A 15,630-nucleotide genomic window follows, 5' to 3' on the forward strand; every position below is an offset into this window, starting at 1 on the left:
CGAAGGGTCAGCCTATCCACCAGTTAATTTCTCCATAGATAAATGCCATCTATTTTAATTTTGAGTGATTCATAAAAAATAGAAAATTGTTTCTTATTTTAAAGTGAATTCTTAAAATTAAGGATAGAATTTTAATTTTGAGTAATTCATAAAAAATAAGAAATTGTTCAACACTATAAAGAAATTACTAAAATTAAGGATAGCATTTTAATTTGAAAAATTCATAGGAAATATACTTTAAAAGAAATTCTTAAAATTATGTGATGGCATTGAACTTTCCTTAAAATTTTAATTTGACTAGAAGTTTTCAAAATTTGTTAAGTCACCATTAGATAACTTGAACAAGATACAATTTAGAAAACAAATCAATGTTCTAAATGTTAGAAATTAAAATGTTGTCTTGGATACATTTTAGGAAGCCTACCGAAAATTAAGAGGCTTTCAAAATTAAAAGAAGTTTTAATTATGGAAAGTTTTATTTCAATGGATTTCTATTTAAGCAAAAGGAGTAAAAAGTTTATTTTAAATTTTTTGAAAATGAGAATTTCTTAAATACTAAATTAAAATAAAACAATACCAAATAAGTTGAGTCAAGCGCTTTAAGTAAATTAATTAATACTTTTCTCAAACAATACACAAGATCACCAAGTGATATTGAGCTTGCATGAGAATGATTATGGACTTAGACCTTAGAAAATTAGGTCATGGATGGTTAAATTTATTTCTCATGGCATTTATATTGAAATAAGGTTTACGCACCTTGCCTTACTTTCATTTTGTCTGGGATTGTAAAATTCTTTTCTCATCTAACTCACCCCGAATGTAACTCAAAGTTTCTTGATTATAAAATGTAATTAGTTACATCAAAGTGTAAAACTAAGTTTAGATAAGAAAATTTCTGTAACTTGAAGATGGAGATCCAAAGGTGCCATGGACATTCAAGGAGATTACAAGCAAAGCTTGAAGACGGTGTTTGTAAAATCCCTTAAGAATTTGATCAACTAATTTTCTTAATGGCTAGAGAAAATTAAAATTAGTAAAATTCATAATCATCCTAGTAGTTGGCATGTGATAGATTTATTTTTCAATATATATATATATGATATATGTGAATTGCAATAAATGCTATGCATGTCAATAATGTCAAATCAATGAGATATTAATTAATGAGTTAATAAATAAAATTCCTCATTAATATATTGAATCAAAAAGTTACCTTCCACAATATAACAAGATAACCAAGCTACTCTTTTAATTGGAGGCTTATTAAGTCACTCATTAACCTTGAAAAGATAGTGATTTGTGATAGGTTATGCTTTACCCTTGAAAAGGCAGTAATAGTAAAGGTTATGCCTAAACCTATTTAAAAAAAATAGTGATTTAGTGGATTCAAACTCTTTATGATATCAAACGAGAAGACGTAGGCATTGTCAAGGCCGAACCTCTATAAAAATCATGGCTAAATGTCTTTTCTCTCTTCCCTTCACTTGTTAACTGTTGTGTTCATTTTTGCTGGCCTTTATTCTTTGGATTTGTGTTTAAAGTTGTTTGCTTCATCTGCTTGTAAGGGAAAGGTGATAGGGTTTGCTTAAAAATCCAATTCACCCTCCTTCTTGAGTATATGTCACAAGCTTCTTTAACTAACAATCATAATTAATCATTTTATATGACATACTCCAACATGGTAATCTTACATGTCTATATGATATTACATTGTGATGATAACCCTAATCCTAGCATTTTGTTATGCATACTAGTGCATCTACATGATAAATGATCATATGGATAGGTTGTGTCCTATGTTGCCATAATGTGGATTGAGTGTTACCAAGATGAATTCTCTTGGACCTAGGTTCAAGAATTTAGGTTGATGTGAGCTGTGGGCTAAAGTTGGATTGACATAGGCCAAATTTTTTATTGGTATGAGCAGAGTTTGGATTTTTTGAACTTGTTTGGACTCTTCTAGACTTTTTCGAATGGGGCTTGGTTTTCCCTCTAAGACCAGAGTGGACTTGTGTCCAGAACAAGACTCTTGGTATATTGTCGTTGATCTTAAAGGATCTTAGGGCTTTGAGTGGAAAGGAGAGCATAGAGGGAAAGGGAAGAGAATTACTTGGGGTGTGAAAAAAATGAGAAGTGGAGAGGGTTTATATGGTGGATATAGGGTAGAATGGATGGGGGAGATTTATTATGGAGAACAACTAAGATTTATGATTTATTTTAGATATTTATTCCTTAAAAAATCATTTAAGAGATATCATCATCATTTTAGGAGGATAAGTGTCAAAAATTAAAAATAAATAAAGAAATTTGGCCAAAAATAAGCATTTAAGAGATATCATCATCATTTTAGGAGGATAAGTGTCAAAAATTAAAAATAAATAAAGAAATTTGGCCAAAAATAAGCATTTAAGAGATATCATCATCATTTTAGGAGGATAAGTGTCAAAAATTAAAAATAAATAAAGAAATTTGGCCAAAAATAAGGAAGATCATTCAATATCCCCTTTCCAACTTCTTGGGCCCAATTTCAGATGACCATAACTTTATGGTTTGATGTCCAAATTGAGTTATTTTTGTGCTGAAAAGCTTAGAAAGTCCCACTTCAAATGAAATTGGTTTCACTAAGAAGATATGCAAAAAATATTCGAACTATATCAAATTTCAATATATGCTTCATATTTCACTATATATTGTTGAATACTTATCATATTTGAGCTTATAATATATCAAAATAAAGATATTTGAGTACTCTTTCCAACCATATAAAGCTTGCGTAATAATTTTTTATATTTGCAAACTTATGAAGTTTAGAATCAGATAATATTATATGATTGAATTACAAATTCTCTAAAATATTTCTGAAGGTAACTTTAATGCTTCAATTTACCTAAAAGTTTAAAAGGTACAAGCATGATTTTGAGTTTTTAAAATTATTTCATTAACCTCCAAAATTATTTGCAACCTTTAAGTATTGGGATGTAAAATTTGGTATTTACAACATGTTCCATGTTTCCTTATTTATTGTATCTTAAACTATTAGGCATTTAGCCTTCTTTATCCATGTACATAAAATGCTCAAAGGTTGTCTATGTGGCTTTTTCCCCCTTCATTACTTTTCAGTCCATTATTTTCTATAAGTTGTGAAAGTTATACCAGTAAATGGCGATTATAAATATATCAAAAAGTTAATTGATTGAAAACTAATAAAGAAAAGCCGAATTCTTATTTTCTATTCATAAAAAAAAAGGGAAAGTACTTAATTAAATAGTTGTAGGCTTTTATAAATACAATTTTTTCTCCAAGAATTAAAAATTTTATACCACTAACAGTCAATTTTTTTTTATATCACCTTGTATAAATTTTCTTGTAGTTCTTTTATCTTACTTCTGTTATAATAATTTAACTTCTTCAATCAATTCTTTTTTACTTCTGTTAGTGCATTTGTTTTAATACATTTGTCTTTGTTTGACTTTCACGAATATTACGAAATTTTTTTTTTATTTTTTGGTTTTTATATTATAAGTTCAAGAATGTTTTATAATATTGATATACAATACTTTCTATTGTCAAAATTTAAAAAAAAAAATTGAGAAATCAATTTTTAAAAAATAAGAATATTAAATGTTAAAATAATTTTTAAAAAAGGACTTCTTTCCATAACATCTCAAAAAAGAAAAAGAAACAAAAAATGAGATGAAATGAGTAATTTAAATGTTTATTGTAAGTGTGTATGTATCTATATATATATGAATAATATTTCATTCAAAATGTGAAGAAAGTATTTGTTTTTTCCATAATTTGAATGAAAGATAAATTTGATATAAACGATTGTGAAAAGATCAAACTATGAGCACATGAATGAACAAAAAGTACACTTTTGTATTAATACTTGCCTATCATCCATCCAACAAGGGAGAAAAACAGCTGAAAGGAATTAACAAGTGTTTTGTCTTAGTTGCACAAGAGAACAAAGCCACAGCACCTCTCCGGTAACATCAAGGCCAAATAACGAGAAGCCCAAAGGAGAAAAGAGTGCGGGCTAGCTCAAGTTTACATTAGTGTTACCGTCTATTTCTTCGTTGTTTTTCCTTTGTCTACAATCTTCATTACACATCTCCAGCTCACTTTTAACCCTCACCCTTTTGTCTACAGTCATAGTCTTACTCTCATTGCCAGCTCTTAAAGCCTCAGGCACCCTTAACTTAGTAACTTAGGCCAAGGCCAAAACAAGTGCTCGCTAATCGTTGATTCAATGGGGAAGCCAGGGCGGAATGCCGTGAATAGAAGCCTTGAGAGTCTTTTAGACATGGACAAATCAGTAGCAGCTGCCGGCAAGAACAACAGGGTGCCACCTGTGCCGGTCCGGAAGACGATTCCAGGCCACGGCCTTGAGTTCAGTAACCTCTCTTACAGTGTCATGAAGAAACAAAAGAAAGATGGAGTATGGATCAAGAAAGAGGCCTATCTTCTCAATGATATATCGGGGCAGGCTATGAGGGGCGAGATCATGGCCATCATGGGGCCTAGTGGTGCTGGGAAATCCACGTTTCTTGATGCCTTGGCAGGTCGGATTGCACAAGGAAGTCTTGAAGGTTCTGTTAGAATCGATGGAAAGCCGGTCAGTCATTGTTTATCATCTTAATCAAATTTGAACGCATCTCTTTTCTCAGTACTGTATTACTTGTTCAGGTGACTGCAAGCTACATGAAGATGATTTCATCATATGTATTGCAAGACGACCAGCTGTTTCCCATGTTGACGGTTCACGAAACCTTCATGTTTGCAGCAGAAGTGAGGCTCCCTCCCTCCATCTCCAGGGCGGAGAAGAAAAAGCGAGTGACTGAGCTGCTTGATCAGCTAGGCCTAGAGGTAAGACAAAAGTATCTTCTGCATGCCTTTATTTGATTACAAACACAAATACTAAAACACTTTATAACACATGCAGAGCGCAGCACATACGTACATCGGTGATGAGGGAAGGAGAGGGGTGTCCGGAGGAGAGCGGCGGAGGGTGTCTATTGGCATCGATATTATTCATAAGCCATCTCTGCTGTTCCTCGATGAACCAACATCAGGTCTTGACTCCACAAGTGCTTACAGCGTTGTGGAAAAGGTGAAGGAAATCGCTCGAGGAGGCAGCATCGTCCTCATGACCATCCACCAACCTTCCTACAGAATTCAATTGCTCTTAGACCGCATAACCGTTTTAGCAAGGTACAAAGTAATTCCTTATCATACAAAGTCTTGGCCAAGAACACACAAAAATGTTTAGAACGCATGGTCATATTTCATCTAATACGTTTGAGCACCCAGTCTATCAGATGCCATGGCTCATGATTAATTGAAGTTGATCTTTAGTACTGATAAAGCTATATATATCAAAATGTTACAGGGGTAGACTTGTGTACATGGGAAGCCTAGCCTCTCTCCCTGCTCACCTTTCTGGATTCGGCAGACCAGTTCCTGATGGTGAGAACAGTCTTGAATATCTTCTAGATGTTATCAAGGAGTACGATGAATCAACCGTGGGACTTGACCCTATTGTGCTGTACCAACGTGATGGTATCAAACCTGACCAAGCTGCCAGGACTCCAGTTCCAAAAACACCAAGGACTCCCTACATGAAAACGCCTGGATCCAGGCACGCTATTAGCCTTCATAGCCATGCTTTCTCTATTGGCCACGGAACATCTCGATCAGAGTCTGGCCAATTTGATTACGCTGATGATGATGAAGAAGATGAGGATGAACAAGACTACTCTCTGGAACGCAAAGCTGCCCAGAGGTCCCAGACACCAATGAGTATGCAGAGTGGTGTCTATAATCCACGATTGGCATCTCATTTCTACAAAGATTTCTCGGTGTGGGTCTACCGTGGTGTCACTGGAACTCCTCGTCGTGCACCATCGTGGACTCCAGCCAGAACTCCCGGACAAACACCTGCTAAAACGCCAAGTTCTGGAGCAAGAAGTTATGTTTCAGGCCGATATCCAACGCCTCAACAACCACCTTCTCGCCACAAAGCCCCGGTAGTTTTAAGCCCATCTCTAGACCTGTACGCTCTTTCTTTTGAAGAGTTCGATATGGAAGAAGAAGTGCTAGATGAACCAGAGCATGGACCCAAGTTTGCAAATCCATGGCTCCGAGAGATTGCAGTTCTGTCATGGCGCACAGCTCTTAATGTGGTTCGAACGCCAGAACTCTTCCTTTCACGTGAGATAGTGTTGACAGTCATGGCAATCATTCTATCCTCACTCTTCAGGAACTTGAGTCACTATGATTTCCAAACAGTGAACCGGCTTCTCAATTTCTACATCTTTGCAATTTGCTTAGTGTTCTTCTCCTCTAACGATGCTGTCCCAACGTTCATTCAAGAAAGATTCATCTTCATTCGGGAGACCTCCCACAATGCCTACCGGGCTTCATCTTATGTCATCTCCTCCCTCATAGTCTATCTCCCATTTTTTGCTATTCAAGCTTTCACATTTGCTGCAATCACCAAATATTGGCTTGACCTGAAAAGCAGCCTCTTAAACTTCTGGCTGATCCTTTATGCATCTCTGATAACAACCAATGCTTATGTGATGCTTGTCAGTGCACTTGTCCCCAGTTATATCACAGGTTATGCTGTTGTAATTGCTACAACAGCACTTTTCTTCCTGACTTGTGGCTTTTTCCTCAAAGGAAGTAAGATACCCATTGGCTGGAGGTGGCTCCACTACATTTCAGCAATCAAATATCCATTCGAGGCATTGTTAGTGAATGAGTTCAAAGACAAGGATATCTGCTATTCGGGGAACCCATCGGATCTTTCACCAGGACCTCTGGGGGAGTTAAAGCTCAGTGATCTGCATGAAAGCAACCTGGGTCTTAAAAACTGCATAATGATTGGAGAAGATGTTCTATCCTCAATGGGCATTAAATTGGAGAACCTTTGGTATGACATTCTTATCTTGCTAGCTTGGGGAGTTCTCTACCGGCTCTTCTTCTACCTGGTTCTCAGATTTTATTCCAAGAATGAGAGAAAATGACCGAACTCTTGGATTGTATCTCTAGGATTTCCATGTTTGTCACTTAAATTCTCTCTTCATTGCTAATACATGAACACGCTGTTAAAAGCACCAGCAAAACCATATATTTTCCTCCCATTTATTTGGAGTCATAAAATTTAAGGAAATAGAAAATAAATGAACCGCAGGTTGTGGCAGCATCAGATAATCCATTGACGAAATTGCTAGAATTGGTCAACTTATAAGCACATGACAAGCAAAAGTATATGAAACACTATCAAATTTACATTCAAATCTCCCCATATATATATATATATATAAAAGTTTTGTCTTAACTTCATTTTATTTGATTTGTTTGTTTTAATTCATTTATATATTAATTTTTTATATTGGATTTATTATGTCATATTTATTTAAAATTATTTAATTGTAATTTATAAGTATAATATATATTTTTTTATAATTGGGAGAAGGGGGATTCGAACCCTACTCTTTAAGCAGGAGATAATGCACCAACCAATGAGTCAAATATTCGGGTACTTGTAAGTATAATATATAAAAGGTTAAATGCTCAAATAAACGTTTAGGCACTTTTTTTAATTACGGGTCAAACATTTCAATTGTAACAATTAAAGGTCAAATATTTTCAATTTCTTACAATTAAGGATTGAGTTGATAGGTGGATGGAGTATGTATCACATGCAATAAAAAATCACGTTAAAAATATAATTGTTACACGTCATGTTCAAAAATGTAGTTGTTACACACAAATTTAGTTATTATATGACATGATGTAAAAGCTGTTACATATCACTCCATAATTTGAACAGTTTTGATTTGATAAAAAAGACTTTTTGACAACACTATCCTTCTGTATCTTACCCTTTCAAGTCAGTGTCCACATCATGAGCGTGTCCTACACGCACTAGACACCTCTCACCTTCATCCTTGATTGTAAAGAATCGAAAACATTTTATTCTTAATTGTTACAATTGAAACATTTGACTCTAAATTGACAAAAACTCCAAGATTTTGATCCCAAATTGAACATTTAATCTATCTAAAAAAGCCCCTAATCTATTCAAAAAATTAAAATAAATTCTTATTCCTTTATTAAATTCAATTAAATCCTTATATTTTTATTTTATGTCAAATAATCGCTTTTAACTAATTGTTGATTAATTATTATTAGTCAAAATACTATTTATTATTTTATATCACACGATACTATTATGACATGCTAATATATCATAACAAATAATGATGATATGATTATATGACATCTTTTACCGTTTCAACATCATATGAGATAAAATGACGATTGACATTTGATTAGTGACAATATTTAATTAATCGTTAGTTATAAAAATCATTTTGATTCAAAATAAAAATACAACACAATAAAAACTTAATTTAAATTTTTCTTAAATAATTTACAAATCGTTTTCAAATATCATGCCTAAATTGTAATCCTCCTTTTCTGTCTTTTCTTGACAGCATGTTATGTGACAAGAAAAACAAGGCTATTTGTCTGCTTGCTTCTGTGTTTCCTAAATGCTTCAGACATAGGATATTCAGAAAACGAGATTAGCGTAATTCCTGAGACAAGGGGACCTCAGGGTTTCTGGGACTGGCTTTAGGACTTTAACATCCTCCTCGGTTTTAGGAAATTATTAAGGTTATGTATCGAGGTCAATAGATTTGCTACGTTGCCGTTTCTTAGTTGTGTGCCTGCACTCAGACTAATTCACGTACAAGTTTACCAACCCGAAGCTGGAGTTTCCACACCGATCCTGTTTTGCATCAATAAATAAACAAAGCCTGGATTAGATTAGCCAAGAACCAACCAGGCTAGGCATGGGCACCCAGTTCAAAAATCAAGTTGGGGGAAATGTCATAAAACTAGAATATAATACTAGTATTTCCCCCAATGACAGGATAGATGCTGGCATCAAGAGACACTGTAAACATGTAGTTCCTAGCATTAATCATAGATCAAGATATTTTAGCTTACTTCTAACTCTCAAACACCCTCTTGAGGACACAATCTAATCAAGGTAGGACTTGATCTTATGCTATTTTACTTGCTACGATAAACCTTACTACAGCACTTCTTCTACAATGATACTATGATTGGTAATTAACTTTTTTTCATGAAGTTTCTGATACAGAAGATCCATCAGAGTTACAGTAGTATTACATTATTAAATTTGGGTAAAAAAACCTTAGCTCCAGCAGGTCATTTTTATTAATATATATGGTACAGATTTCCTACGATATTGCTCATGTCTTAACACTGTTGATATGTTCAAACATGCTTGTAAAAAGCAAGTAGAATTGGCCGGAGTCTACCTTCATTGATAGGCTAAACATCAGCCAGCATATTGGGCAATCTTCCTTTCAAGTAAACTTTTGTCAGCCCCTACAACCTTGTCGACTTCCTTTCCGTTTCTTACAAAGAAAAAGCTAGGAACACTGCTAATATTCCAGCAGCCAGCCACATCCCTTGCCTCATCTATATCAACTTTTAAGAACACTACTTTCACATATTTTGCAGCTAAGCTTGTATAAAGTGGAGAAATGAAGCGACAGGGACCACACCATGTTGCAGTGAAGTACAATATGACCAGGCGAGATGTTCTTGTAGCAGCATTCAACTTAGTTTCCAGCTCACCGGTGGAGTGAATGCCAATAACCTGCCCTGTTAATTTCAAAAAGCATATTAAGGTAACATACATGGATACTTGTCCTAGACCTACCACTAACATAATTCACATACACATAAAAGGAATGGTCCTAATAACTGTCCCATAAATTATTATGACCCAAAAGTCAAGAATTATCTCAAAGCAACTATTAACAGATCAACATGGATGTCATTCTACCAATTTAAAAGAAAAAATAAAAGCACGGCAACAAGAACTAGAAGAAAAAGTCTTCATTTATTTACACAAGACGAAGTATTTTGTGAGGATTTCTTGCTAATTCCACTCTGCACTCTACTCAAATTGTCCCCAAGGATTGATCTTGTTATTCTGAGAACTAAAAATTTTATTGAAACAGACATTCAAAGATCATTGTTCCTAGTTTCATATAGCAGGTGTGGTTAGGGATGATCATGTTAAAAACTCCATGCTGATTTAAATTCAATAATTAGTTCATTGTGTTTAGTAGGAATTTGATGATCCTATGTCACGGTGATTTGATCATTGTCTTGAGGGATGATCCAATTCTCATCATAAGGAGTGAGAAACATTTATCATCAAGGTGTAGTGATCTGTAAAATCAATTATGAACAAGTTTACCCTTTTTTTTTTTCGGTCACCAACAAGTTTACCTTTTAGTGTATGAATAAAAGAACTTCCTTTCAAAAATAAAAATAATCTTTACACAGGAAGTTTTTACCCTTTCAAAAATTTTTTAGTAGCTAACTTAAAGGGTACTAAATATTTCTCCCCACAATTTTTTTTCTTTGGTCACGTGTATAATCTTTGTTTTGGTAGCAAATTCATTATTATTTTGAGAATTAAAATTTTATTTTCCCGTTCAAAGGTTTTTCATTTAATTTAAAAAGTTGAAGAGTTAGTTTATCAAATAGAAATATATTTTACCTTATCAGATAAATATATTTTTTATATTTGTTTACTGATTTGATCAATTATAATTTATTTGACAAATAGAATATTAGTATTTCACAAATTCTTATGCTAACAAAATATAAAAATGATTTATTTATTAACTTTTAGAACATAGTTATATTGTTGTTTCATACAAAATGATGTCTATGTTTTATATGATATCAAACATGGTGATCTCTAAACCTCAGTTATTAATGACTATCAAGTAAAATTAAACCGAACATGGTGTGATCTTAAACCACTAGTGATCACATTACAGTACTAATAAGATCACCCCTGTAGTTAGATCACCGTATGCAACGAAATGGCAAAGTTGAAAAAACTCATTTTACGATGTTTATAAAGATGCAATTCAATAAGCAAGGTATTACACTCCTTTGACTCTTAAAAATGATAAATTTACGGATGCTTTGCAGGCTGTTGTTGGTTTTTCTTTTATTCTTTTATACACCACCTATTAAGGCAAAGGAAGTGGGGCTCATGACTTTGCAAAGAGTTATGCTGACTTACTTTTTTTGATAAGGAAACTTTAAAACAATCCTTCGAAAGATATCCCAAGTCTGGATATACAAGCTAGTGGCATTCATACTAAATTCTAATGTTTAAAGAATTAAATATAGCCATATTTGTCTAAAATTGACTTAATTAATAATGAACAGAAAAAAAAAATAAAGAGTAGAAAGTGTCAAACAGCAATCTAAATATGTGCACAAAAACTATCCTAGATGTTCCACTGGGAAGCTCAAGTTTTAGCCCTATTGGTTGCCCACAACAAACCTGATTAGTGCTGACCGCTTACTGTCTACGTAAAAGGAGATTCACATCCTATGTTGACAAGCACTTGCCCTGGATGGGACATACCTACAATACATTCTATAATAAGCACATTAATTCCCCCAATGGCAGCCAGATCCTTCACAATAAGTCCCTAAAAACTTCCGTCTTTTACTTTTGTGCTTAACATCTACCTTACTTTAAACTCAAAGAAGGTTTTTCATACATTGCAGTACCCAAATACTTTTGGATCCTCCTAATCTAGGTTTTTCTCTTCTTCGCCTTATTCTTTTTGCAGATAAAAGAGCTTATAATCCTTGCCATTGTGAAACCATCATAATCCATTAGAAAAAGCTGCAGTTTGGTTAAATGTTATTCAAAACAAGTTTAACCAAGTAAGCTAAATGATTTAGAACAGATATGGCGAAGTCTGCCTGCATAGGGTTTATGGTGGGCTAGGCAAGGGAATTAAAGACTTTAGGATATGAGCCTATGATGAGAAAGGGTTAGGGTATGATTCAACTAACATTGAATCTTCAAAGAGGGCCAAGAATGTGAAAATGTCCAGGAAAAGTTGGCAGAATTTCTTGGCAGCAGCTGAATTAGAAGAGAACAAGTTTACAGGTTCTCTTCTTCTGCTGTGAACAGTAAGCCGATGCACTGTAGAAGTCAAGAGGTAAAATGAAAAAAGAAGAGATGCCATTGTCAATCAGCAATCATAAATTTCCATAGAACTATCTCCAGTTTCAAGTCCTCTAGAAAATTCAACTCTAACAAGTCTAGCAAAAGGAGTGAAGTAGGCAAATATTACGTTGTACTTCTCCAGTAGGATTCTTGAAACCACTGGGCATAGGAACAAAACTCAATTGATATAAACCAAGGATTTTTTTTAAACCCTAAAAGCTCAACTAAACCCATAATGAAACCCAATGATCATTAAGTTAATGCTTTCTAGAAAACAGAAGATTATCAAAATAACCCTGGACACCAAAATTCAATTAACCTGATGCCTTAATGTCCAATTCATTACAAAGGGCATCTTCTTTGTTGATGAAAAACATATACTCTTAGCCACTTCTAAAGAGGAAAAGAACAATCTAACCAATCTATTGATGAGTTATTAAACATACTCATTTCAATCATAAGAGTGATGATTGTGGTTAACCAGAGGTAACTAAAGCAAAGACAAAACTTCACAGTATAAGCTTTTTCTATAAAGATTATAGTAATGAAATCTAAGGCCCTTCACTTGGGATTCCTAACAGAAACATAATAGCCTCTTCTAGATGCAAGAGTAGCCTTCTCAAAGATGCTTAGTTAGTCTCAGTTCATTAAAGATAACATTCTCTGTAAAGAATGCTACAGTAGAGGCAAAGTCCTATATAGATCATATACCACAAGAAAAATGAATGAGAGAAGAAAACAATATCCATACCATCTTTAAAAGCAGATAATGCTTCCTGATCCTGCACAAATTCAAAGATTAAGTTATAAGTTTCAGAATGAAGGCTATGACTCTTACATAAGACAGAAGTTAGCAATGGATGAGAGTATGTGCTGATAATAAAACTGTAGAGTTATTTGATTCGCATGGCCCCAACCCACCACATACAAAATGACACAAAAAAAGATCAATTACAAGCTTCTCTTGTAATCATATCTAACAACACCAAAATGCACCATGCCCTTGATCAATGAATCAGCTTGTGCTGGGCATGTCTAAATGCACTAAAACACCCCACTTCTTGAATAGATGTCTAATTGCTTTTATATAGTAATCTTCGTAGATCAAGAAAATATAGCAGAAATTAGGAAAAGCACTAGGCTGAAGTGGTGGGTGCATCCTAAACTTTATTTTCATAAGATGTTCATTATACTTAATCATAATGAACCTATGGCAAAGTTGATGCACACAGAAAAGAGTGAAAAGTCTTGTGCCATATAATTACATAATCATATTAATTAATTCCACTTACTTGTGCTTCAGCTTTCTGCTGTTGCCTCTGACGTTCAGTCCTTTTTAATTCCCTTTCTTTCCTCAAGCGGTCATATTTCCTGCGATGCTCTTCAATTTTGTGTGCATTAGGTTCCACCTGCAAATTAAGTGCATTACAGTAAAAAAAAACAAAAACAAAAAAGCATTTGCAGAGGAATATTAGTCAAAGGGTAGAAAAATTACCTTTTTGAGTACTGAACCAATCTCCTCGTCATAATCTAGCTTTGATGCTACATGCAGATCACTAGCTGCTTCTTCCCATCGGCCTAGCATGGCCCTTGCCATCCCTCGAACTTTATATCCTTTTGCTGAGTCAGGATTGATCTAACATAAAAAGTAAAGAACTTCAGGTCATCACCATCATGCTGAACAAAAATATAATAAAAATCTAGAGACTCCTTAATCTGATACCTCTAAAGCTGCATCAGCATCAAGGATTGCAGCATTTGGTTTGCTCAATTTAATGAAAACACTAGCTGAAAACAAGTATTTCAGACTTTCAAGAGAATAATCCAGTAGTGAGAAAAAAAAACAGAAAAAAGTAAATTAAGGATAATTTATGCTGTAAATGAAATTACCTCTAGTTGCGTATAATATTGCGTAAGTGGGATTTAACATGATAGCTTCTGTTAGATAATTAACCGCTTCATCCAGCTTACCTGAGGGGGAGAAAAACAGAGAATTCAGAAAGAAATGATCAACAAAACGTCAATTCAAAAGGCTAGTCATCACAAACAATGACACCATGCCTTCAGATATTGCATCACTAGCTTTTAATTTTTCACTTTGCGCAGCATCCCGCATATCCTCTGTAACTTCAACTGAAGGGTCTCCCATCTGAACCAAAAGATGCAACATTTACTAGTTTAGTGTAAAAGTCTATCACAGGTCCACCAAACAGAAGAATACATCAATCATAAATGAAATCATATATTTCCTAGGCTCACGCACCATTTGTGGAGGATCATTGTCAGGTTCCACCACACCGGTGTTATCTAACTCAACATCAGACTCAACAATATCATCATCTTCTTCATATGAAAAATTGGGGTCTTTGGAATCAGAGTGTTGCCCGGGCTCTGCCATGTTAACACCACCTTTATCCTGCAAATTGGCTTAAAAGATGAAGCTAATAAACCAAATATACTTACTTTCCACCACCATCCCTCCAGAAAACCTTAGCCTAGTTTGGCATATAATTTTCTAATATCTTCTCTTAAAATCATAGAAATAGCAAGACCGTAATGAAAAAGAGAAACACTCCGTCTCCGAGAAGTGGAGCAATCAGACAAGAAATTTACTTAAAACACTAGCTTGATTGAAAAGAAACAAACCCAGTTCACCGCCAAGCTCCACCAACTAAAAAAAATCTCGCAATTCTTAGATAAAGAAAACAAACAGCAAAAAGGAATCAAGAATTGAAGCTTTTGTAAATAAATCGAATCTCACCGTTTGTGTGTCGGGTGGAATTCGAGCTCCCAGACTGCAAAAACCAGAAATGAAAACACATATCGACTCCCCATAAAAGAATCAGAAAAGCTTTAACAAAAAGCTAAGAAAGAGATTACCTTTGGAGGTAGGATTTGAAGAAGGAAAGAGATGGGTTGTGGACAATTGAAGGGTTTGATTTGCACTGATCAACGAATAGCTTTAGTTCTGCTAACTTTGACGCATCCATCACCATAGCCTTCAAAATTTCAAATACATATTATTATACCTCTATTTTTTTTTTCTCTCCTTTTTCTACTACAGAATTGAATCTGGAAAGCAAGTGAAGACTCTCCGTGGTGAGTGGGGGACCTACTCGTTCTTTTTGATCAAACTGAAACCGGTTACATGATTGATGTTTTGCTGATCTAAAAGGCTCACGGAACTACCGATGGAGCTGAGCGTACATCATCATCCTTATTCCTTCTGCCTTCGAATCTAATTCGCGGGAAATCGCATGTAATCCTTTTCGAATTAACTCCAAATTTAACAATTATTTTTACATAATACTATTTACAATAAATTTTTATTTTTTTATTATATTTAATCAAATTTTTATATTTTTATTTTATATTCAATATTCTCTTATCTTAAGTCAAAATATCATATATCATTTTATACTTATATTAATAATAATAAAATATTATATGATAATATTATCATATTATATTATTATTCGTTATGATATGTCAGCAAGTTACATGACATACAATAACAAATA

At 34.0% G+C, this 15,630-nt stretch overlaps 2 protein-coding genes across 3 annotated transcripts; one reads left to right on the top strand and one right to left on the bottom strand.

The window, feature by feature from the left end:
* Positions 1–4,147: 4,147 nt before the first annotated feature.
* Positions 4,148–7,034, top strand: LOC18604383 (ABC transporter G family member STR-like). Its single transcript, XM_007036824.3, has 4 exons — positions 4,148–4,621; positions 4,693–4,872; positions 4,949–5,217; positions 5,396–7,034. The coding sequence occupies exons 1-4, from the start codon at positions 4,256–4,258 to the stop codon at positions 7,032–7,034; spliced, it is 2,454 nt and encodes an 817-aa protein (XP_007036886.3). The 5' UTR covers positions 4,148–4,255.
* A 1,370-nt stretch (positions 7,035–8,404) lies between these two features.
* Positions 8,405–15,361, bottom strand: TDX (tetraticopeptide domain-containing thioredoxin). 2 transcript variants are annotated; one of them, XM_018118387.2, is made up of 11 exons: positions 14,990–15,211; positions 14,871–14,904; positions 14,373–14,525; positions 14,171–14,258; positions 14,000–14,080; positions 13,833–13,897; positions 13,605–13,745; positions 13,402–13,518; positions 12,861–12,891; positions 9,366–9,714; positions 8,405–8,806 (listed from the first exon to the last, which is right to left on the bottom strand). In XM_018118387.2, exons 1-10 carry the CDS (start codon positions 15,103–15,105, stop codon positions 9,386–9,388), a joined length of 1,155 nt encoding a protein of 384 aa, XP_017973876.2. In that variant the 5' UTR covers positions 15,106–15,211; the 3' UTR covers positions 8,405–8,806; positions 9,366–9,385. The 2 variants fall into 2 exon arrangements, with proteins under 2 accessions (XP_017973876.2, XP_088660483.1); XM_088804357.1 differs by lacking the exon at positions 8,405–8,806 and adding an exon at positions 15,226–15,361 and having other exon boundaries at positions 9,144–9,714; positions 14,990–15,108.
* Positions 15,362–15,630: the final 269 nt, after the last annotated feature.

The sequence above is a fragment of the Theobroma cacao genome, chromosome 3 (assembly GCF_053813885.1).
Source record: "Theobroma cacao isolate CCN51 chromosome 3, ASM5381388v1, whole genome shotgun sequence".
In the NCBI taxonomy this organism is placed as follows: domain Eukaryota; kingdom Viridiplantae; phylum Streptophyta; class Magnoliopsida; order Malvales; family Malvaceae; genus Theobroma; species Theobroma cacao.

Bases quoted from the DNA above. Each gene is read 5' to 3' on its own strand.
- TDX (XM_018118387.2), bottom strand. From the start codon at position 15,105: ATGGTGATGGATGCGTCAAAGTTAGCAGAACTAAAGCTATTCGTTGAT. The intron at 13,898-13,999 runs GTAATTTCATTT...ACTTGTTTTCAG, and splicing joins AATATTATACGCAACTAGAG to CTAGTGTTTTCATTAAATTG. The intron at 9,715-12,860 runs GTATGGATATTG...TGAAATTAACAG, and splicing joins ATTATCTGCTTTTAAAGATG to GGCAGGTTATTGGCATTCAC.
- LOC18604383 (XM_007036824.3), top strand. From the start codon at position 4,256: ATGGGGAAGCCAGGGCGGAATGCCGTGAATAGAAGCCTTGAGAGTCTT. The intron at 4,873-4,948 runs GTAAGACAAAAG...TAACACATGCAG, and splicing joins TTGATCAGCTAGGCCTAGAG to AGCGCAGCACATACGTACAT. The intron at 5,218-5,395 runs GTACAAAGTAAT...AAAATGTTACAG, and splicing joins CGCATAACCGTTTTAGCAAG to GGGTAGACTTGTGTACATGG.